The following is a 25,455-nucleotide window of genomic DNA, read 5'->3' as shown; positions in this document are numbered from 1 at the left end:
GAGTGACGTGTATGGGTAGTATGATATTTCTACCCTTACTTCTGCACTGCTGCTAGCAGGTCACTGCCTTTGGACTTGGGCGCTCATCCAACAATGTGCTCCTGTATGTATGGGGCCCTGGAGATCATGCTGTAGGTAGGATGCCATTGTTCAGAGCAAATGGCATCTTTCGTGCATTATGATCACACATGGACTGTACATGCGAGGCTGTGTTATGTGAGGCAAAATGGCATCCTCTGCACTCTAGGGGTCGCTGCAACACTATCCTCTAATGGCATGACCCCAAATGGGTTGCTACCCACCGTTTGGGAACCACTACCTTAGAGTGAAGGCGGTTGGATTGAGTTTCCAGCTCTGCCACTGAGTTGCTGAAAAATTGTAGACAAGTCAGACCATGATTTCTAAAGGTATTTAGGCGTCTGTAGATATGGTTAGGAGCCTAGTGGGATTTTCAAAAGCAGATAAACTGGTTAGGTCCTAATTACTTAGGCACTTTTAAAAAATCCCATGAAGCATCTATTTGCATCTTTAGGCACCTAAATACCTTTGAAAGTCTGACAGCCTCTTTCTGTACCTATTCCAGTCATAGGTTGGTGGTTAACCCGTGTTTGGGTTAATGTTTGTAAAGGATTGGGAGTTGTTGTGATAACTGTTTATAAAACAGCTTTTTTCAAACTTTATTTTCTTTTACACTAGTTGTAACAGTAGATAGTGTCTAGTCCAATCTTTTCTGTTTAATTTTGCAGTTATCCTTGAGAGCAAACAGCTCCATAAACTGTACAGAGCATTCCTGCTATAAGTCGCCCCGGTATACATCCATTCCTCACTAAAGTCGTTAACTTTTGTAGGAACTGATGCATTATAAGTCCTCCTATTCCCCGCTCTTAAGTCACGGGAAAAAAAATTGTGCAAATGGAAATCAGCTATGGGGAAAAAATTCCCTACTTTAAGTTGTTTTGCTATAAGTCCAAGGTTTTTTTTTTAACGTATCTTGGTCTTATAGGGTATGTCTACACTGCCACCCTAGTTCGAACTAGGGTGGCTAATGTAGGCATTCGAACTTGCAAATGAAGCCCGGGTTTTAAATATCCCAGGCTTCATTTGCATGTTCCCGGGCACCGCCATTTTTAAATGCCCTGTAGTTCAAACTACCTGCCTGCGACTACACGCGGCACGGACTAGGTAGTTCGAATTAAAGCTCCTAATTCAAACTACCATTAAGCCTCCTTGCTTTCCCCTAGCACTTCCTGCATGCTATGAAACAGCTGCTCCATGATGGGCAAGAGACATTAGGAGGGGTGAGGCACTGATTGGTGGGGCTGCTGGCAGGTGGGAGGCACGGGGAGAAGAAAGAGGAGCAGGCAGTGGAGTTCCTGGCACTGGAGGGAGGGAGAGGAGCTGGCTGCCAGTGGTGTTCTGCACCCACCATTTTTTCTCATGGGTGCCTAGATAAGCACCTACGATTAGAGATCCAAAATTTCTCTGCAGCAGTACTTGTTGGAACCACTGGCATGAGTAGAGGTGCATGCACAGAGTCTTGCTACAGTTTGGTAAAAGTACCTTTTTCAAAGATTTTGCCACAGGTCAGAAATACCACCTCTCTCAAATACATTTTGAGACTCCATTTTACAGTCCTGCAGAAAACTCCTGTAGATTTCAACTGAAGTTACAAGTGCATAAAGATTTGATGTGAAAGCTGTTATTTTAAATATCGTTGATAATCTGTTCTTCAATGTCTAAATTTAGTTTCTAGTAATAAGAAAGCGAAAGATATTATTATCCTAGCGTGCTTCTTGTTGCTAGACAGGGAGGAAACAAAAGTCTTTGGGGGCTCATCTACTCTGGGAAATGGCATCCTGTTATAACATCTGTTAATGAGACATTGAATATTTTGTTACCGTGGATCTGGAAGCCTGACTACAAACAGCTAACACAATTTCATATATAACAGTCTCTGTTTATAGTGAGTGCTAATAAGTATTTAATATGTCAGTTAACATGTTATAACAGGATGTCATTTCCCAGTGTATAACTAGCCTTCCTTTCAGTAATGGATATAAGAAACTACCAGGCAACTTGTCTATCCATTTACCAAAGTGCTTGTAGTTCCCATTGCAAGATTGGGACAGTTATAAATATTGGAAAGTTAATCCATTGTCCAATCTTTTTATTACATAGTTAAGACAATTTTTTTAAAATCTCTACAGAAGGTCGTTTAGGTAACTTTTATTTAACTTGGCAAAATGCTAGTACTTGTACTGATGCCAGTACAATGAATTCTGGACCACAAAATTGTACTCAATGAGCAGTATTCTCATGAGTTTGGAAGTAGGTGACCTGTATAATAAGCCTAAAGTTTCTGGGGCATACTACTAGCCCGTTAGATTTGTAACTCCTTTTTAATAAGAACTAGCTTTATTTATTGCTAACTTTCTCTCCCTGTCCACAGATCTGGTAACTGGGAGATTGAAATCTGTCATTTAAGCTATTCCATATTCACAGTCAGGAAAAATGTGTATAGCCTTTCCCCCAAAACTAAAAAATGAGTATTCACTGATGTTTCCCCCGGTACACCCATGTTACCCAGAACTATATCCCCTGTCAATTTACAATAACACTAATTTAAAAAGCAGTTTTAATGTTTTGCATCCAGTTTTTAAAGGTGCATATGCTGAAGTTTTGCCTACAAAATACTGTGCGTGTGTACCCATTGGATGTATTTGCTGAGAATTTGACTATAATACAGAACTACCAACTTGGAGCATTCCAGAATTATAAATCAGCCCTCAAGTTGCCAAATTGAGTTTTTTATAAGTTTTTAAATCTATAAAAATGTTGGGGTTTTCGTCCTTTGATTTCTGAGCCGTCAGGGTGAACTCAAGTGATATTTTCCTGCATTTCTCTCTCCCAAGAAAGCTAGAAACTTACTATTTTTTAAAATGAAAGCTGTGATAATCAATTAAATTGCGTTACTTCAGCACTGGGGCTTTAAGAAAATTAAAAAAATATTGTGATGCAGTTGCTCATGATAAAATCACAGGAGTTGGAAACACTGATGATGTATTAATATTTTAAGAAGGTGTCTTCACAAAAATGTCCTCCTTTCATCTTTCTTAAACCTTCTGTGTGCCCACAGAGAGAAAGAAGTGGCATTCTGGGAAATCTGTTATTTGTGTATCCATTTAAAGTACAAATCTGCTTTCTTAAAACCATGGCCAAGGAAGGGAGATACCAGCACCTGCAACCAAACTTTTTTTAAAGGCATTTTCTGGAAATATTTGTACTTTGCTTCTGGGATGGGAGAGGGCAGATATTCTGAGCATAATGATTTCACTGCAGTGTGTTTAATTTACAAAATTGTAAATAGTGGTAATAGTGTCTTACTAAGAGGACATAAGAATGGTCATACTGGGTCAGACTAAAGGTCCATCTAGTATAGTATCCTGTCTGCCGACAGTGGCCAATGGCAGATGCCGCAGAGGGAATGAACAGAATGGGTAATCATCATGTGATCCCTCTCCTGTTGTCCATTTCCAGCTTCTGACAAACAGAGGCTAGGGACACCATTCCTACCCATACTGGCTAATAGCCATTGATGTCCCTAACCTCCATGAATTTACCTGGTTGTTTTTAAACCCTGTTAAAGTCCTGGTCTTCACAACATCCTCTGGCAAGGGGTTCCACAGATTGACTGTGTGCTCTCTGAAGAAAAACTTCCTTTTGTTTGTTTTAAATCTGCTACCTATTAATTTCATTTGATAACCTCTAGTTCTTATGGGAACAAGTGACTAACTTTTCCTTATTCACTTTTTCCACACCAGTCATGATTTTACAGATTTCTATCATATCCTCTCTTAGTCCCCTCTTTTCAAAGATGAAAAGTCACCATCTTTTTAATCTCTCATCATATGGCACACATTCCAAACCCTAATCATTTTTGTTGCCCTTTTCTGAACCTTTTCCAATGCCAATATATCTTTCTTGAGATGAGGCAACCACATTGTACGCAGTATTCCAGATGTGGACGTACCATGGATTTATATAGAGGCAATAAGATATTCTTTGTCTTATTCTCTATCCCTTTCTTAATGATTCCTAACTTTGTTTGCTTTTTTGACTGTCATTGCACATTGAGTGGATGTTTTCAGAGAACTATCCACAATGACTCCAAGATCTGTGTCCTGAGTAGTGGTAGCTAAATTAGTCCCATCATATTATATGTATAGTTGGGATTAGTAATTCCAATGTGCATTACTTCACCTTTATCAACATTAAATTTCATTTGCCATTTTGTTGCCCAATCACTTAGTTTGGTGAGATCTTTTTGAAGCTCTTCACAGTCTGCTTTGGTCTTAACTATCTTGAGTAGTTTAGTATCATCTGCAAACTTTGCCACCTCACTGTTTACCCCTTTGTCCAGATCATTTATAAGCAGGGTGTATAGGATTGGTCCCAGTTTGGACCCTTGGGGGACACTACTAGTTACCTCTCTCCAATCTGAAAACTGAGCATTTATTCCTACCCTTTGTTTCCTGTCTTTTAACCAGTTATCAATCCATGAGAGGACCTTCCCTCTTATCCCATGACAACTTACTTTACTTAAGAGCCTTTGATGAGGGACCTTATCAAGGGCTTTCTGGAAATCTAACTATACTTTATCTACTGAATCCGCCTTGCCCACATATTTGTTGACCCCCTTAAAGAATTCTAGTAGATTAGTAAGGCATGATTTTTCTTTATAGAAACCATGTTGACTTTTCCCGAACAAATTACGTTAATCTATGTGTCTGACAATTTTGTTCTTTGATATAGTTTCAACAAATTTGTCCAGTATTGATGTTAGGCTTACTGGACTGTAAGTGTCAGGATCACCTCTACAGCCCTTTTTACATAATGGTGTCACATTAGCTATCTTCCCGTCATTAGGTACAGAAGCTGATTTAAAGGATAGGTTACAAACCATAATTAGTCTTTCAGCAATTTCCCATTTGAGTTCTTTCAGAACTCTTGGGCAAAGGGCAACCTAGTGACTTGTTACTGTTAAGTTTTTCAGTGTGTTCCAAAACCTCTAATGACACCTCAGTCTGGGACAATTCCTCAGTCTTGTCGCTGAAAAAGAATAGCTCAGGTTTGGGAATCTCCCCAACATCCTCAGCTATGAAGACCAAAACCAAGAATTCATTTAGGTTCTCCACGATGGCCGTATCATTTTTGAGTGCTCCTTTAGCATCTCGATTGTCCACAGGCCCCACTGATTGTTTAGCTGGCTTCCTGCTTCTGATGTACTTAAAAAAAACCCATTTTGCTATACTTTTGAGTTTTTGAATAGCTGTTTTTCAAACTCCTTTTGGCTTTTCTTATTATATTTTCTTATTATATTTTTACACTTAATTTTACAGAGTTTACATTCCTTTCTATCTTCCTCACTAGGATTTAAATTCCACTTTTTAAATGACCCTTTTTAAATCTCTAACTGCTTCTGTTAAGCCATGGTGGCACTTTTTTGGTTTTCTAACTGTGTTTTTTAATTTGGGGTAGTAAAGTGTAAAAACAAACACAATACATAACCACTGGTGATGAAAAGTATGAATGATGAACAGTAAATTACTAAAACCTTTAGTTAGTTAACATCTCTGTTATTAATATTATTAAGTATTTGTTTAAATGTGTAACTGTTGGATTTTTAGAGGTTTACATGTGGGAGAGGGGAGGCGGGAGCTGGTGCTCACAGGGAGCCGGCTTCCCACTTGTAACAGCTCCTGTCTGCCCCCTTTAAGCCTTGTGCTGCTGCCTATCAGAGGCAGCAGCAGCAAGGTGGGGGAGGGAGCAGAAAAATCAGCTCCCCACTGGCACCAGATCCTGCCTCCCCCACCCTTGCTGCCTCTGGGGGCTTGCATGTAGTCATTAGGATTAACCGATAAACCCAGGCTTATCAGTTAATCATATAAACGGCTACACGCCAACATCCCTAAATCTAGCGCATCTTTGTTTTAATATATCACTAACGGGCAATGTCCTCTGCCCACTACGCTCACCAACTCCACTCTCTCTGGTCACTTTTGCTTCACTGAGAGGGGCTGACATGATGATGTCATTCTATGGTCATCCGTCAGGAAAAACTTTTTTATATATAGAGAGAGATTTAACTTATGTCTCTCTAAATGTCCCACAGAAATAACATGTGCAAACTTTATTTTTGCAAATGAAGGGACATTTGAATTTTTTAGTTTTCTGTTAACAAATAATTAGCATATATTAACCAGCAGCATAGTAAATTCCAGTATAGATGCTCTACAAATATTTGTACCTGGAGACAAATGCGTGTTTCTGCTTTCTAGGCACTAATTTTTTGTTGTTGTAGACTACATTTAAGATTGACTAGCAAGAAATGGTTCTGGACTGTGAATTTACATTTGTATTAGTTAATATGTATTAGTTATGTGATTAAAGCACAGTTAAAAAGTCAGAGGTAGATTTTTTGCCAGTGAAGAAACTCAGCCAGAAAAAAAAAATTTTTAGGTGACACATAATAATAAAGGCATGGGCAATATTCATCCCCACAACTAGCATATCTGGAAAAGGATAAAATTTCAAGGGCCTTTTATGGTGGCCCCAAAGTTGATTCCCTATAGGAAAACTCACAGAGGCAGTTGAAGAACAGTAGACTGTCCATGATGATATTGTTACTGAAACTTGTGTTTAAAAATGCCTAAGAGGACAAATTAAATTTGTGTGTGTGATGTGCAAATATTGTACCTACCAGCATGATTCCTTATTCTGGTGTTCCCAATGAGAGGACTAGAAGTTGCTGTTTTCCTGGAAATCTTCCATGATTGGTGAGAAGAGGTTTTGGGGACTGTCTTCTCCACACACCAAAGGAAGAATAAAAAGGCAGCCTCCCTTGTTGTGAAGATACATTTGGTTCTGTTTTCAAGATTAACTAATGCAGTACAGGCTGTCCTTGCTATAAATCCAAGATACGTTCCAAAAAAACTCAGACTTATAGTGAAACAACTTAAGGTGGGGATTTTTTTTCCCATGGCTGGCTTCCATTTAAGCAAATTGGGGCAAGTATTTTGCAAGACTTATATTGGGGAATGGGAGAACTTATAACCCATCAGTTCCTACAAACGTCAATGACTTGAGAGCAGAATGGATGTATACCGGGTTGACTTATAGTGGGGACACCCTGTATTCTCTGCCTAGTTCTGCAGATAGCCTGGAATAGTAGTTTTGAGAAATCTGGACTGCTCCATTCATTTCAGTGAGACATTAGTTTGAAATCAAGAGATGACTTGACATGTCTACATTAACCATTTTGTGATTGAGCAGAAATATACAGCTAATGTACTAGGGATGTGTAAGCGACTAGTTGACCAGTAGACTACCTGATAAGCATATGCTTATGCATACCGATAAGCATGTGCTTATCGAATAGTCACTTGACTAGTCGCTTCCCTCCTCCCCCACTCGCTGTTTCTGTCAAAGTGTGGCAGCAAGGGTGGGGGGGAAGCAGGAGTCGGTGCTGGGGGGAGCCGGCTTAAAAGCTCCTGGTCCCAGATGCTGCACCTCTGCTTTTTAAATGTATTAAGAGTTGCCAGCTAAGCAGCTGGTTGCCAGCTCACGCTTGGTCGCCCCTGCTATGCCTCTTCTCTTTAAATGTATTAAGAGCAGGCAGCTCTTACTACGTTTAAAAGGCAGAGCTGCAGCAGGGTTATCTCCTGGGGCCGGGAACTAACCCTGCTACAGCTCTGCAGTTTCCCCCTATTATCAACTAATCATGTAGTTGATGGAAACTCCATCAACTGCTCGATTAGCTGATTAAACACAATTTAACATCCCTATAATGTACTTCTCCCACTCTTCAATGTCTCATGCCTACCCATGCATCATAGACTCTCATCTCTAACTTAGTTGACAAAACCTCTAGCTTTCTTTCTTGATAAATTCTGCATCATAGTTGTACATTGTCACTAAAATATTTGTGGCATATCCCGCACTGCAAATGTGGAAACAATGCAAAATAAATAAAATTTCATGTGACAATCATTACACAGAGAATGTTGCAATGGTTGCAATAATTATTTTCATTTTCAATAGCACATTAATTTTTAGTACTTAAATGAAGCCACCACAGAATTTCTAGTCAACTGCATTAGAGTGCCGAGAAGTCTGGAGGTGTGCCTAATGTAGTGAATACAAGCAGAGAGAGGGTAAGTTTAGAAGATAGGATACACAAAGAACAAGTTAAAAATCACTTAGGAAAGTTAGATGTCAGCAAGTCACCAGGTCCTGATGAAATGCATCCCAGGATACTCAAGGAGCTGATAGAGGAGGTATCTGAGCCTTTAGCTATGATTTTTGAAAAATCATGGCAGACAGAGGAGATGCCAGAAGACTGGAAAAGGGCAAATATTGTGCCCATCTATAAAAAGGGGAATAAGAACAACCCAGGAAACTACAGACCGGTCAGTTTAATGTCTGTCCCAGGGAAGATAATGGAGCAGGTAATTAAGGAAATCATATGCAAACACTTGGAAGGTAATAAAGTGATAGGGAATAGCCAGCATGGGTTTGTGAAGAACAAGTCATGCCAAACTAATCTGATAGCTTTCTTTGATAAGATAACGAGCCTTGTGGATAAGGGAGAAGCGGTGGATGTCATATACCTAGACTTTAGTAAGGCATTTGATATGGTTTCGCATGATATTCTTATTGATAAACTAGGCAAATATAACTTAGATAGGGCCACAATAAGGTGGGTGCATAATTGGCTGGATAACCGTAGTCAGAGAGTTGTTGTTAATGGTGCTAAATCCTGCTGGAAAGGGATAGCAAGTGGAGTTCCTCAAGGGTCTGTTTTGGGACCCGTACTGTTCAATATCTTCATCAATGATATAGATATTGGGATAGAGAGTACGCTTATTAAGTTTGCAGATGATACCAAACTGGGTGGGGTTGCGACTTCTTTGGAGGATAGGGACATAATTCAAAATGACCGTAGCAAGTTAGAGAAATGGTCAGAGGTAAACAGGATGAGGTTAAATAAAGAGAAATGCAAAGTGCTCCACTTAGGAAGGAACAATCAGTTCCATACATACAAGATGGGAAGCGACTGTCTAGGAAGGAGCATGGCGGAAAGGGATCTAGGGGTCATAGTGGACCACAAGTTGAATATGAGTCAACAGTGTGATGCTGTTGCAAAAAAAGCAAATATGATTCTAGGTTGTATCAACAGGTGTGTTGTAAGCAAAACTCGTGAAGTCATTCTGCCGCTCTACTCTGCACTAGTTAGGCCTCAGCTGGAGTACTGTGTCCAGTTCTGGGCGCCACATTTCAAGAAAGATGTGGAGAAATTGGAAAGGGTACAGAGAAGAGCGACAAGAATGATTAAAGGTTTAGAGAACATGACCTATGAAGCCAGGCTTCATGAACTGGGCTTGTTTAGTTTGGAAAAAAGAAGATTAAGGGGGGACATGATAGCAGTTTTCAAATATCTAAAAGGGTGTCACAAGGCGGAAGGAGAAAATTTGTTCCTCTTGGTTTCTGAGGACAGGACAAGGAGTAATGGGCTTAAAGTGCAGCAGGGGAGGTTTAGATTGGACATTAAGAAAAAATTCCTAACTGTCAGGGTGGTCAAATATTGGAATAAATTGCCAAGGGAGGTGGTGGAATCTCCCTCTCTGGAGATATTTAAGAACAGGTTAGATAGACATCTGTCAGGGATGGTGTAGATGGAGCTTGGTCCTGCCCTGAGGGTAGGGGGCTGGACTCGATGACCTCTCGAGGTCCCTTCCAGTCCTATGATTCTATGATTCTATGAAAGTAGGCTTGCCTTGCTGCAGCTTACGTAGGGGCATTCTGACAACCCTGCCTCTGTATTGGGGTGGGCAATAAGCTGCCCATGAGCCAGATATGGCTCGGTGGGGCTAGTCTGTGGTGGGCCTCCAAACACTTGATTTACATGCATCTCCACAGGTACCACTGTTCACAGCTCCCCTTGGCTATGGTTTGCTGTTTGTGGCCAGTGGGAGCTGTAGGAAGCAGTGGCCTCACCCGCACACTTTCTGTAGCTCCCACTGGCCGGGCATGGCGAACCGCAGTCTCTGGGTGCTGTGCAGATGCAGGTTAAATAAAGCATCAGTCCTGCATCTAGCCCACAGGCCGCTTATTACCCACACCTGCTCTCCTAGTTCCAGTGTGATACAGAGGCAGCAGCAGGGGACTCCTGGGGAGTGGGGCCAGAGTGACCTGGCTGCTGGTCCTGCCCCCGGGGACTATAGAATAGCCAACTAACCAATAAGAATTCTTGAGGTTACTTGACTTTTCAATTAACCAATATTTAACATACCTACTTCCCAGTCAACATGGCATGGGAACAAATTGCATCAGTCTACACAAAGAGCAGCGAGGCCTGTCTGGGTTTCAAGGATAGGAAGAAGAGGAAGGAGTGGATTAAGCCTGATACATGAAAAGCCATTGAAGAGAGACGGGACATGAAGCAGAGACTGGTAGACGCCAAATCAGCCAGAATTCAAGAAAGATACAAGCAGAATTACAGAGAGGCAAATCAAAATGTAAAGACATTAGTGAGGGCAGACAAACAAGCTTTCATGGAGGACCTTGCAACAAAAGCTGAAGATGCAGCTAATCAAGGGGAGCAAGAACAGAATCACCAAACTTGTTTGTGGCAAGTATCATGGGATGGCAAGTGCCCCCATTACAGACAAACAAGGGCAGTTACTGTCAACAGAGAAAGAGCAAGAAGCACGCTGGATAGAACATTTCAGAGAGGTTCTGAATAGACCACCACCTGAAGAAGAAGTGGACATTCAGGAAGCTGAGGAGGACCTTGATGTTAATATTGATCCACCAGAGAAAGAAGAAATCAGTGCAGCCATCAGATCCCTGAAAAATGGCAAAGCTCTAGGACCTGACAACCTGGACGTGGAGTTGTTTAAAGCAGACCCAGAACTTGCAGCCACGATTCTCCAACCACTGTTTGTAGCAGTTTGGGAAAGACAACAGATACCCAAGGACTGGACCAAAGGAGTCATCTTCAAGATTCCGAAGAAAGGCGCTCTCAGCAACTGCAACAATTGGCGTGGGATCACCCTTCTATCCGTACCCAGCAAGGTCCTAGCCAAGGTCATCATCCAGCGGATCTCAGATGCTGTCGACAAGTCTCTGAGGAAAGAACAAGCCAGATTTCACAAGGGAAGAGGAAGTATAGACCAGATGTTCACCCTGAGAAACATCATAGAGCAGTGCACAGAGTGGCAGAGACAGTTGTACATAAACTTTGTTGACTCTGAGAGGGCTTTTGACAGCATACACAGAGATAGCCTTTGGCACATTCTAAGAGCCTTCAGAATCCCTCTACAAGTGGTCCAGCTCATTAAGAGTTTTTACGCCAACCTCACATGTAGTGTGGGATACTGCAGTCTGTCTTTCGAAGTCAAGACTGGGGTCAGACAGATGCATCATGTCTGCACTACTCTTCAACATGGTGATCGACTGGGTGATGTAGAGAACAACAGCAGATGCGTCAAAGGATATCAGATGGACACCTTTTTCCACATTGGAAGACCTTGACTTTGAGGACAACCTTGCATTGCTTTCCCATACCCATCAACACATGCAGGAAACAACACAACACCTATGCACCTTTGGATGCCAGGTTGGATTAATAGTTAGCCAGAAGTAAACAGAGTTTATGATTCTCAATATAGATTCACCAGCACCAATCAAGATAGATGATGCAAACTTACCCAGCACAGACAGCTTTACGTACTTAGGCAGCATCATCCTCCATGATGAAGGCATCAAGAACGACATCCAGAGCAGACTAAGTAAGGCCAGAAATGTCCTCAGGAGTATGACGAATGTATGGAGATCTACACAGTACAGTGTCCACATCAAGCTTAAGTTGTAACAGAGCTGTGTCATATCAACACTCCTATACAGCTCAGAGTGCTGGTGGATGACAGAGTGCAACCGTGCCAAGCTCTCATCCTTTCACACCACCAGTGATCGTAAGTGTTACGCCTTGGTTCAGTGATGTGGTGAGAGCCTCAAGGGTTAAAGCTGACTACCCAGTGAAAACTACTGGATGACGGTGAAACAAATGATTTTTTATTAAATGGAATGATTCTTTTATCAAAACCAAATAACTTTCAAATGATTTTAAAAAACAAGCAATTACCTAATGCTTATACAGGGTGGAAAAACCTAAACTTAGCTATACTTAACTAATTACAAACTTCTTTGGTTACAATTTAACTATACCAAATAACTGTTTCTAATTCTCTTAAGGCAGCACAGCATGCAAGCAAAAATACAAAAACAAAGCCAATATAATGATAATAAAAACTTTGTCAAGAGCCAGCCCCTTTATGGTTATTTTAGGCAGCTGGTGGAGTTAGTTATTAATCTATCTTTACAACTTAACAACTCCTGGGTTACTATTTCTAACACTTATACTTATCCTAAATACAACACCACTACACAACACAAGATTATACAATTTACACAGTGTGGTTAATAGAACTCAGTTACACTTCACAGAATTACATAGTGAAATTAACACGATTCAACTGTTAACTAAACCAATAACTAATATATTTAAGCAATACTTACAAATCCAGCAACGATAACAACATGAAGACACACAAAAACTCGGAGCATGCTCAGGACTCGCGCACCCCTATCTTTGACTCGAAGGGTGAGGAGGCAGCCTCAGGGTGATCAATCCTTCAGCCAGGCAAAAAAAGACACGTGCTATCAATACACGGAACCTCGCTAAACAAAGGGGTCGAGGGTCTTTTATAACCTAACCTGATATCCGGTACCTTATTAGGATTTGTTCCCTGGCTGGGCCTGATAGGCTGGTAATGAGGTAATGTGAAATATTGCCCTATAGGATTTTTCATGATGCCCGCCTGATGGCCCCGTGGACAGTGATGGGTGTGGGCATGGTCAGTGTGCATGGCAGTTGTGTCTTATCTCCCTCAAGGACCGATCAAGAGAGTCTTATTTATCTCTTGCAAGTGTGTTCTATCTTTTCATGCTCACCTCCCTATTTTTCAGAGCCTGTAAGTCCCCAGATGCCTGTAAGGTTAAATTCCATTTACAGAAAGCTGCATTGTGCTTCCCATGCTCCTCTGAGTATCTCACGGTCTGGTTTTTCTGTGAGGGGTCTTATGTGGCAGGATGGGCTATACACAAAGGCCATGGTCAGAAAAAGCCTGCTTTACAACAGTAAGATACTTTGCATCTTTTGGCCGAAAACAATCTCCAACCACGACCTGCTCCTGTGATGCCACCAGGAGGACATGACCACTAGCATTATGAGAAGACGCTGGAGATAGATAGGGCATGTGATGAGAAGGGAGGCAGACACCATTGTAAAGATAGCACTTCACTGGATGCCTGAAGGGCGACAGAAGTGTGGGAGGCCCAAGACAACATGGTGGCGTACTGTTGAGGCAGATATGAAGAGAATGAACTACAACTGGGACACACTGGAGAAAATGGCCAAAGACAAACAAAAATGGAGAACCTTCGTTGTTGCCCTACACGCCAGCGGGCATAATAGGCATTAACTAACTTAACTAACTTCCCGGTAGCTGAAATTTAGCAAGCTAGTCTTGGTTCAAGGTGAAATCCTTACTACATGCTCCCAGCAGCATTGCTAACCAAATTCCCAGGTCAGGATCTGCCCATAAGTCAAAGGACTGGTTCCTTTGTGGTTTCAGGTAGAATTTAGAGAGAGACAGAGGGGTCCTGAGGAATTTTGGCTTCTCACTTTTATAGTCCACTTACCCTTTTGGAAAACATTTTCCTGAGGGTTACCCCTAGTTAAGTTCACTCCAGCTGGAAAGGAGACATGGAGCCTTGTCCTGTCCCCATCCATTGCCAAAAATCAGCCACATGACGGTTGATTTCCAGTCAACTTCAATAACACATGGCTGGTGGTGTCATCTAGTCCTGTGTCTTTGTGAAACGGGCTGAGCACTTTCCAGGTTTGTAAACAAACTGTAGTCATAATTGGATCTTGTGTTCATAATTTTTGGTATGCATTTCATACTTTCATGACATAAGAATATTGATGATTAGTGTGTTTAGATTTTAAATGATTCCTCATAAGATGTATGTTGTATAAAGATGATTCTAATAGTGCAAAGGGTGTGAATGCATGGTTACATTTGGTCGCACCCAGAGTTTTGCATTGTCGGTTACCAGATTAATCAAACCAGATGCACATGTGAAAGAAATAACATTTTATGTATTTCTGTTAAAGTGACACCTGCCCAGTAAAATCATGGAGTGTCAGGCTGTCTTGCGCAGAGTTGGGAACATGTTTACCATTTCCTCCCCCTTCCAGATGTGATAGTAGAATAATCTTCAAGGTGTTTCATTCTGCCAGCTGGGATCTTTTTATTAAAATCCTGCACATGGACAGTGGCAGGGTGCTGAATGGGGCTGGAAATAGGTTCTACTTTCTTTTCCCAGTTTTCTTTCGGTCCTTGGTTCTGATCTCGCTCAGGGTGCGAGTGATTATTGCAGGAATTAAATGCCCCTCTTACATTGGATTTCACTGAATTGGATGCCTGCTCTCTTGATTCATTTAAAAATCAGCCGGAACATATGTCTACACAGGGCTAAAAGACCCTTCATTCTCACAGGTGCTCAGAGCTTGGCCACCAGCCTTAGGGTGCATATACACTGCACCCTTAGCTTGAAATAATATATGCAAATTGTGTATCTTATTTTGATTCTTTCTCGAAATACTCTATTTTGAAATTGTGTGTCTACACAGTGCCAAATTTAGAAATAACACTCTATTTTGAGACATCCCTTAGCCGTCATGCAACGAGGTTTACATGGGTGCTGAAATAGCATGGCCACTACATTTTGCAATAGCAGATGCGTTCAAAAGATGCGGGGTAGCTATTTCGGGATACCTCTGGTATCTCAAAATAGTATTACAGTGTGGATGTTAGTCTGAATATCACAGAGCAGTTTTACCGTCCTGGAGCCCAAGTCCCATAAACCTGATTCAGCAGACCTGGGCCAGCTATTGCCTTTTTGCTAGTGTGGACATGACTAATGTGAAGTGAAAGTAAGAGGTTCCAGTGCAGAGCCTAATGAACAAGCATGCAGGGCAGTGGACAGGCCAAGAATTGAATGTTGTGGAGGGTGGTGAGTTTCTTTCTTGAGGAGGTAGTTGAAAGTTCCGTTGGCATTGTGATAAAGGGGAAGTTTGCATTGCTGCTGCTTGTGCTCTAGCTGTTGATAGGGAACTTCAGCTGCCTGGGCAAGCAGTACACCATCTCTCCTAAGCTTCTGTTGCAGGAAGAGATTGTTGGAATATTCTGGTTGTCATGTGACCGGGTGGGGTAGGCATGAGAACCTGCACTGGTTTAATCTTCTTACTGTATTTTAGAAATGTGTGTCTCTCTCTCAGGCTATGTCTAGACTATGTTCTATGTTCGAGAGAGGATATGCATATTCTCTGGGAATTTGCATATCTTCTTCCTATCTCACTTTTGAAAGTGGATCTTTTGAAAGTGAAAGTAGTCTGGACGCAGTTTTTCGGGGAAAAAAAAACCCTTTTTCGAAAAAAACTGCTCTTCCTTAAAAAATGAGATTTATGCGGGGGGGGGGGGTTCTTTGAAAAAGCGTTTTTTCTCAAAAAGACCCCCGCGTCCATACCACTTTCACTTTCGAAAGCTCTTTTGAAAGTGAGGTCAGAAAAAAATATGCAAATTCCCGCAGAATTTGAATATCCTCTTTCGAAAATAGAACACTTCCTAAACAATAAGAGCTAGGACCACCAAATTTCGAGTGTGGCTTTCTCTTAGGGTATGTCTACACTACCCTCCTAGTTCGAACTAGGAGGGTAATGTAGTCATACCGCACTTGCAAATGAAGCTCGGGATTTGAATTTCCCGGGCTTCATTTGCATAAGCGGGGAGCCGCCATTTTTAAAACCCCGCTGGTTTGAACCCCATGCAGGGCGGCTACACGGGGCTCGAACTAGGTAGTGGAACGAGGTGTACCGGTAGTTCGGAATAGAAAGCCTAGTCCAAACTACCTAGTTCGAGCCCCGTGTAGCCGCGCTGCATGGGGTTCAAACCAGCGGGGTTTTAAAAATGGCGGCTCCCCACTTATGCAAATGAAGCCCGGGAAATTCAAATCCCGGGCTTCATTTGCAAGTGCGGTATGCCTACATTACTCTCCTAGTTCGAACTAGCGGGGTAGTGTAGACATACCCTTACTGCTTAAAGCAAAGTGGGTTGTGCCAAGACAATGGGATGTGCCTCGAATTTGATTTTTTTTCTCGTGGAAATGGAGGGGTCTGATGGGAAGGAGTTATACTGTAAAACAGGGGTGAGGAACCTCAGGCCCGGGGGCCAGATGTGGCCCCCGTCTGCCTAGATGTGGCCCCCGAGGCTCAGTGCTCCCCCATAGTACTGGGGAATCAGCACCGTACTGCAGGACTGGAGCACACAAAATCTACTAGTCTGGGCCCCACTAGGCTCTGGTGTGCAAGGGGAATGTGGGAAGTGTCTGTCTCCTCCTCAGTCAGAGGCCACGTCAGTGAGCGTTTGGGGTTTTCTTTGTTTTTTTGTTTTTCTTGACCTTCATACCAGCCCCCGACTGATTTTTCTGTTCGTCAGTGACCCCCAATCCAAAAAAAGATTCCCTCCCCCCGCTGTAGAATGACCACATGGCAGCAAGAGGCAGGAGATGGGAACCAGAACAGCTATGGTCCCATTGGGCCAGCAGGAGGCAGGGGTGGAAAAAAGGACAGCTATCTACTGTATATTTCAGAGAGTTTGTCTGTCTGTGTGGCTACGTGTAGACTGGCCCCTAAAAACGGAAAAGCGATGCAAAGCAGGTAAGTCAGCATAGGGAAATCCGCGGGGGATTTAAATATCCCCCGCGGATTTAAATAAACATGTCCGCCGCTTTTTTTCCGGCTTGGGGAAAAGCCGGAAAAAAGCGTCTAGACTGGCCCGATCCTCCGGAATAAAGCCCTTTTCCAGAGGATCTCTTATTCCTACCTGAAGGTAGGGCTTTCCCTATGCTGACTTACCTGCTTTGCATCGCTTTTCCGTTTTTAGGGGCCAGTCTAGACGTAGCCTGTCTGTCTGTCCACCAGCTGAGGGACATGCACACTTCCTCTGGCTGTGCTCGCTGCAGCTGCTGTGGCCATGGACAGGGGCTTCTCACCTGGCCCCACGCTGCTGTCCTCTCTCTCCCTGGGGCAGCCTGCAAACTGTACTCCTCATTGCCAGCCCCACTCCAAATCAGTGATTTAAATAAAGAAAAACAAAACTTATTTGAGTTAAGGGCCTCAGCAACACTGGGGAAATCTTCTAGGTTCAAATGTCTAGTAATTTCCTTTTTCTTTAAGCAATACTAGTGTACGTTGAAATCCAGAGGAAAAGATATGTAGCAATACTCAGAGAAGAAAGGCTCTTAATGAATTTGGATTTTGTTATGCTCTTTAGGTTAGTTATTTCATGCATAGAAAATAACTCTAAGACAGTCTTCAATAAAATATTTTGATGGGAGTGCCTATAGCAGAGCAGATCCTGAAACAACCAGTGTGTTGGAGAATGAGCTGGAGAGAATAGGGAAAGTATGGTGAATGTTTACAAGCAAAACTGGGTTTCACAAGATCTGATAAAGATATTCATCCCTAATGCAGACAGACATACCTGAACGAGGTATACTACAGCAATGAAAGCAGACATTTATTTATTGTATTGTCTGGGGAGAACATTCCTGGAAGAAGAGATGTTGATACGACTGTAGCTGCAGAGACCCATCTATTTACTTGATAATATATATCTCAAAGTTTTCAATTTAGCCTCAGTAATGGCAAGGAAGATGCCAAATAAGAAAGCACTGTTGCTTATAATCACAGTTCTGCACAGGTTTCCAGTGTGATCTCAATGGATTAGTGAATTTTCTCTGTGGTACCAGCCTTATTAATTTCTAACCCTTGCAGGGGAAAACCCATTAATTGTGTGTTGGAGTTAAGATTTCTTTTTGGGTTTCCAATTAAATCTACAGCGATAACCAGTTATGTGGGCAATATAATCAGTCTGCTCATTTTTTGCGGGAGGGGAAAGAAATACAGTGGTACTGAAAGAAATACAGGAATATGTGCATGTTACAGACCAAACAGTTCCTCTCCCACCTCACTCTATTTGCAAAATAAAGGGCAGGGGAAAAAACAGTTCCTTTTTTGTAACCGTACTCACTGGTACAGTATACCATCACCTTTTTTTGGGAGCACTCACCGCTTTCGTCTGCCACAGCCCCCAGCCAGCCCTCGGAGCATTTGCGCCGTGCTGGACAGAAGCCCGCTTGGGACATGTGGCGATTAAAGGGGCCACAAGTGCATTTTGGCCCCGACCTTCCAAGCGGTTTATTTATTTATTTATTTTTTGCTTGACCAATTTTTTCCCCAGAAACCCTAGTACTGGCATTTTTTTTTAACAACTACAACTAAATATAATTGAACCTCGCTGATTTGCATCAGTTCTTGGGAGATACTTTATGAATGACTGAATTATACAAATTAGCAAGTCAGGGCACAAATGCAACCAAAATGTAATTCATTTATATTACAAGTGAACAGTGGTTTAGGCCTAGTTATTCATGATTGTGCTTCATAAGATACTTGAACTTAGCGATGTGATCTATCCAATTCTAGCACACCTACTTCTGTAGCACTTGGGCATTATTTAGGAAATGTTTTGTGGTGTATGTGATAAAGTAAATCAATTCTTGGTAGTTGTCACGTGACGTGGACTCACCACCATGGCGCTTCCTGCCAGTAGCACTGGGAATTATCTTTTATCAGGAGGGCACCTCCCTCTGGATAGTATGTCCCTCATCCCTCCGCTCTGCTTCAGGTCAGACTCTGAACCCACATCACTCTATCGGCTAGCTGAGTAGTGACTCGACTAGTCGCTTCCCCACCTCCCCTTTGCTTCCTCTCAGAGTTCTGTGCAAGTTTCCTTAGAATGTTCTGTTATACAATATCTGAGTATTGTCTCTTGTTTTATATTCTGCAGTTCTCTCATTTGTTGGCTCTTGTGACATTTTCTGTGTGATCCAAATTCTCAGCCTGCATAAATAGGCACCATTTCGCCACCCCCATAGACTGCAACAATGCTCTGTGGCCATAAATAGGTATATATGCCTACTTTAAAAAAAAAAGGAAAGAGGAACACTACAAGGGTCTGTTTCCTTATGCATTGTCTTATTTCTCTTACAAACAGCACAGCACATCACATCACTAAAAGTGAAGGCATTAAAAAAATCCATTTTATTCTTATACTGGCTGTTCATGTTTGTTCCCTTTCATTCAGCTCCATCCTGCAAGGTGCTGAAGACCAGGTGCCTGATCCAGCAAAGCACTTAAGCATGTGCTTAACAGTACCCATATGACTGGTCCTACTGAGGTCAATGGAGCTATTCATTTGTTTAACATAAAGCATGTGGCTTAGTGCTTAGATTGATTGGAGTCCTGTTGCTCAGTCTCTTGCAGGGTAGAGCCCTAGCAGGAGACGATTCTGTCCCAGCTGTTGTTTAATGGCCCATTCACCTGGTCATTTAATAAGATATGTGGTCACATCTATTGCTTGGATAGAAAAAGTCTAACTGGATTATAGAGCTCTAGAATCCATGTTCTTTGATTTCTTTATGGATGTTGGTGCTGGGCAGGCCATATCATGTGTCATTTTTGACCGTCTTGTTTTCCTGCCAGGTAAGTGTTTATCTTTTGGATTGTTCATGTTGCTGCATTTTGGAGATCTTGACAACAGGATTTTTCTCATCTTCCAGTGTTTTCTTCCTAAGCACTCTGTGTATATAGATCTATGTTCGTATTTAAAGTAATTTAATGTGAGGGTTGTAACCCATGTAACTGTTATGGGCTCTGTTATGTGTCTGCTTTAGGGTCGACCCTATCCCTTATGACACTCCAAAACCGTCGGGCCACACGCGATTTGTCTGCGTCTCAGACACACACTCCAGAACAGATGGCATCCAGATGCCCTATGGGGACATCCTTCTGCACACAGGCGATTTCACCGAGCTGGGACTGCCCTCTGAGGTTAAGAAGTTTAATGACTGGTTAGGTAAGGAATTATTGCATTTTGGTGACCCCAATTAACCTTTTCTGTCCACGTGTCACTCACTGCTCTCTAATTGAATTAAAGCACTTGGCGACCCCACCTCGACAACCCCTGCTTCAGTTCTTGTGTGATGTGCTCTGTCTGATGTGATTCTGTTAATTAAAGATGCATTGAGATATTTTGCTTTATCACTGCATTATCTTGGGGCAGGGACCTCTGTGCTCCCAAGGCAGGGGCACAGGATCTTTGGCAGTTCTGAGTGTAAATGGTTATGGTGCAACGGGATATGTGCACATAGTACATCTCCCTTGGCAGCTGGCATTTCTGTATTTCTGGCTCTGCCGCCACAATATTATGCACAGCTTGTTGGGTAGACTGGTGGATGTGACAACAGCGGAAACCCCCTTTTTCCACCATTGGCAGGGACCGCTGCAAAGGTGTTACAGTAGGCCGGTTGTGGTTGTCACTATTCAGTTGAGTGCACCTTTCAGATAAAGGAGGGCTGGAATTTTAACCCTTTCATTGCGGACTCTGGCTATGCTCTCAATCTCCCAGATGGAAGCACCTACTGAACTGGTGAATGTGTCTCATGTGTTGCACAGTGTTCGACAGCAGCGCAGCTTCGCAGGTTATTAGTCAGCTCCTGAGCCTCTGACTGAGCAGGGCTGATGAATCGCCTGTGAAGCAGGGTTTCCCCACAGCTTGGAGGAGACATTGGAGTCACAGGGATCAGTTCATACTGGTGGCTCTGCAGGAATGGGGAAGGTTGTGTGAGGCCAGTTGTGTGATGCCATGTCGCTGCGTGCCCTAGGAGCATTGAAAGGGCTCGGATTGCCCACCGGAGCAAGCTGGTGCTCCAAACCCTTCTCCTTTGCGGAATGAATCCGCTACATTCTGTGAAAGCTTTTCAAAGTATGGCAGAGCATTGCATTGAGCCTCAGCCATTGAATTCCTTCTGCATGAGGACTGTGTCGCTAAAGACCTTTAATAGTAGGGAGGTCAACGTGTAGACGACTACATGGTTAGAAGACGACAGGAGGTACACGGGAGGGATAGGAGGAAGAGCATACAACGAGCAGTTTTCCACAACTGTTGTGCAGCCTTCACAAAGGCCTGTCAAAACTGGAGTCCATATGCACAGGCAGGGACTCCTGGAGATACATGATTTCAAAAGATTGAATATGTTCCCTCCACCTCCATGTCCCTCCCCGAAGTGAGCCAGTCCCACTAGGGAAGCAGGAAGCACTGCTGCTTCAGACTACTGTGATTCAGTCAACGAATACCTTGTGTGTGTGGCTAGCTTTTCCTGGAAGGATTTGCTATCCTGAGCCCATAGACCCAAGTGCGCACTATTGATAGAGCTCATTTCAGTATCTAGATATAGGTAGAGCTTTGTGCTGGTACAAAATTTATATCTGTACCCATATTCGCAAAAATGAGCCACGGATATCCTCATCCACTTCTGCGGATGCAGGTATCCACAGAATTGCAGGGCTCTCGATCTTGGGTCATTCCTCCAAAGTATGATAGTAGTGTATAGGTAAGCCTGCATGTGGCGGGCCCCTCCCGCCTGTCCAAGGCCCCCTGGCCCAAGTCCACAATGCAGTCACAATGCAGTTTATAGCTGGCCCTTTAAGCAAGGCCAAGGCCCTCCGGCCTGAGTCCACCACAGTTACAATGCTGTTCAGGGTTGTAGCGGGGACACACCCCAGGTAGGGGGACCCGGGCCCACCCTACTCCACCGGGTCCCAGCCCAAGACCCTGTGAGCGCCTGGGTAACAGGTCACTCCCTCGGCGGGGCAATCCGGCCAAAACGCGCCGAGGTTCTCTGGGCAGGAGAGGTGGCTCCTGCTCCTGCCCTGGGCCACTTCCTACCTGGATCCCTGGGGTTCCTTCCCCTGGACTTGCCCAGCTTGCTGCGAGCTCTGGGCCAGCGTCCCCTCGGCAGGCAGTCCCTGGGTTGCACCAACTCGCCTCTGCGTCCCTTCCGGCCTCTCCTGGAGACCCCGGCAACAGCTGAGTGGGAGCTCCCTTCACTGGTCCTTCTCCTTTGGCTATCTCCCCTGACTGAGTCCTTCCCCAGGCTTTTATAGCACAGCTACAGCCCGGGCATGCTCGGTAGGGCTGTGGGGGAGGGGCCTCTGCAGCCAAGTAACCCTGACTGGGCCATACAGGTTCAGTGCAAGGCTGCCTCGCCCCGTCACACTGCACTTTACTGGAAGGTGCCAATCTGTACTGCAGGAAGCCAGCAGAAGTAATTTTTTTCATGTTCCATATTTAATTTTATGTATCAGAGATACCCCTTTATTAGATGAAATTGAATGAAAATAAAATGCTTTCTAAATAAAGCCCCTGGTGTATCTCTTCTATATGTGTGCAGAGTTATAGGTATATAGGGGTATGTCTACAGTGCCACCCTAGTTTGAACTAGGGTAGCTAATGTAGGCATTCGAAGTTGCAAATGAAGCCCGGGATTTAAATATCCCGGGCTTCATTTGCATCTTGCCGGGCGCCGTCATTTTTAAATCCCCCTTAGTGCGGACTCCGTGCCCACGGCTACACATGGCACGGAGTAGGTAGTTCGAATTAGGCTCTCTAATTCGAACTACTGATACACCTCAGTGACGGTAGTTCGAATTAGAGAGCCTAATTCGAACTACCTACTCCGTGCCGCGTGTAGCCACGGGCACAGAGTCTGCACTAAGGGGGATTTAAAAATGGCAGCGCCCGGCAAGATGCAAATGAAGCCCGGGATATTTAAATCCCAGGCTTCACTTGCAACTTCGAATGCCTACATTAGCCACCCTAGTTCGAACTAGGGTGGCAATGTAGACATACCCTCGTTTAGTACCCTTTATTCATAATGTTCTGTGGTTAACATTAGCTACATAAACTATAATTTGTGAAAGATTCCAACCAATCCAGCCTCCAATATTTATTTAAGGGATTTGTCTCTGTGTAAACTCATGTTCACGGGACTGGAAGAGAGGTTAGTGTATCTAATAGTCCAGACTGTAGACTCAGGCAGTGAAACTCCCATTAGGATTTTAGATGGATTGTTGATGTTCATTAATTATCTTCTTGTAAAAACACATCTTTTGGGGAGAAAAAGTCAAGAGATAAATATTCTATTCGGTATTTATTTCATTAGAAGTGTTGTGTACAGAAGTGCAGGGTCCTTTGTTTTGCCTTATGACTCTTAATTCCTTGTGCACCTGAAATACCTGCTGAATTCTCCAGGTATTTTAGCAGAGCATAGTATTTAGGGTTGGGCCCTATTGGTTTGTGTCATTAATATATGCAGTGGGGTTGCAGCCACGATGATTCCAGGATATTAGAGAGACAATTTGGGTGAAGTATTATGTGACCTATTTCTGATGGTGAAAGAGCCTACACAGAGCTCTTCTTCAGATTCTCTTACCAAGAGAAATTGATCCAATATAATGTTTCTCAACGACTGATCCAAGGATCAGTGCTGGTCCCAGCAATCTTCCTGACTCAGTTTAGGAAGGCAGCAAACCAGGCCCTGGTATCAAAAAGGTTAAGAAACATGGATATTTCTTCCCCCCTCGTGTCATCAATGTTAGCTCTTGTTCCTGTGCCTGCTTTGTTTTTCAGCTCAGGTACACCATTCACTGAACTCTGCCTTCCACATCATGTGTTCTACTCCCTATAGTTATGTAGTCTAAAATACAGCATTACTTTTGCTAATTCTTATGCTTTTTTTCCTTGACTGATACATTTTCATTATTGGTTTTGCATGAAACTCTTCTGGGCTTGTACACTGAATAACCTCTGTGGTCACTTAGTGATTACACATGCCAGCTGAGGTAATTTATTCACTTTGTTTTGGTGTGAACATGTCCCATGGGTCTTGTAACTGCTGTAATCACTTGACCTCACTGACTGTTAAATGCTTTAAACACAGTTATTTTAAATTTATAATTGTTTTCATTAAAAATCCCTTATAGTAACTTAAATGACCTTGCAGTAAACACAGCAGTATATACTGGGGAAGAATTAAGATATTATGCTATGGCTATATCCAAATATACTTTGTGTAGTATTTTATCACAATGTACATTTTCCCCTTCTCTTCACATTGAGTCATACATGGAAAATTACACAGAAGAATATGTAATTCTAGCATTGTGGGCAATATAAGATATGCCCTTTCCCACGTTCTGGGAAGTGACTGAATAATGAATGCAAAAGTAAAGGGAAAGCAAAGCTGAATTTACATAGTGAATCTCTCTAATGACTTAATGACAGAAGGTATATTTATTGTGTCAGGTTCTGCTTGTGCAAACTCTTGCTCACATGAGTAATCTGAATCCATGTCAGTACTTCTGTTCATGTCTGAGGTAATTTGCAGGCTCTGTTACTATACCAGCTGAAGTTCAACCAGTATTTTTTTAATAATTGCTACTACTGTTTATTGCCTGAAATGCTTGCTCTGTTCTTACTCAGGCTATTCCCCCCCTCCCCGTCCCATGAGAGTCCTGGTTTGGATGAGTTGGGCTGAATTATGCTTTGTGGCAGCAGTTATTTCAAGTGAAGTTGGAGTCACTGCAAATTTACATCAGCATAACTGACAATAGAAAATATCACTCATTATTTGGGAGGGGCAAAGTGATTCTTTTATGTTCTCCTTTCATCTTCTGTCTTCATTACCAATAATGTTCCTTATAGCAAACATCTACGCTGCACACTGCTGGTAGGCGTGTGTAGGCTATATGTAGCTACAGGCTGCCATATGAAAGCTACTGCATCAACACTGAGTACTGTAGCTAGATGCATCAGTCAAAGGATCTGGCAGGAGAGAGGTAACAGGGAAAGGTTCTGGCAGTGGAGAGACAGTAGGAAGGTACTGTTTTTAGCAGTGCTGATATAAGTTGACACTGCTTGGGCATTAAGAGGGCCATGTAAGATACATACCTGGAGTGCAGGTGTGTTTTACTAGGGATATTGAATGCATTTATTTTGATACCCTGGGAGATGGTGCTCGCAAGAAACCTGCTTAAAAACCGGCTCCCCATAAATACTGGCTCCTGCCTACCCCTTCCCCCAGCAGTGCGGGGGAAAGGTGGGGCTGCGTGTAATCATGAAGGTTAACCCCACGTTTCTCAAACTGTGGGTCCTGAGCAACTTAGAGGGGGGGTCGTGGTATCATAAAGTGTGAGAAACCCTGGGTTAACCAATGAGCCCAGGCTTATTGGTAACGGTTTGCAGGTTTACACTGTTCCATCCCTGGCTTTTACTCACCTAAGAAGGGACCCACCATCTGTGC

At 43.0% G+C, this 25,455-nt stretch overlaps 1 protein-coding gene across 3 annotated transcripts in view; it reads left to right on the top strand.

Moving 5' to 3' along the window:
• MPPED2 (metallophosphoesterase domain containing 2) overlaps window positions 1-25,455 on the top strand; it is a 192,552-nt gene that overhangs the window by 45,103 nt on the left and 121,994 nt on the right. For all 3 annotated transcript variants that reach the window (XM_006119865.4, XM_006119864.4, XM_006119866.4), the window contains one exon: window positions 19,987-20,168. In XM_006119865.4, the coding sequence (XP_006119927.1) occupies window positions 19,987-20,168 (182 nt within the window). The remainder of the gene's footprint in view (window positions 1-19,986; window positions 20,169-25,455) is intronic.

Source organism: Pelodiscus sinensis, chromosome 4 (genome assembly GCF_049634645.1).
Source record: "Pelodiscus sinensis isolate JC-2024 chromosome 4, ASM4963464v1, whole genome shotgun sequence".
Classification (NCBI taxonomy): domain Eukaryota; kingdom Metazoa; phylum Chordata; order Testudines; family Trionychidae; genus Pelodiscus; species Pelodiscus sinensis.
The sequence above is the reverse complement of the archived record's forward strand: the minus strand, read 5'-3'. Positions and strand labels throughout refer to the sequence as shown.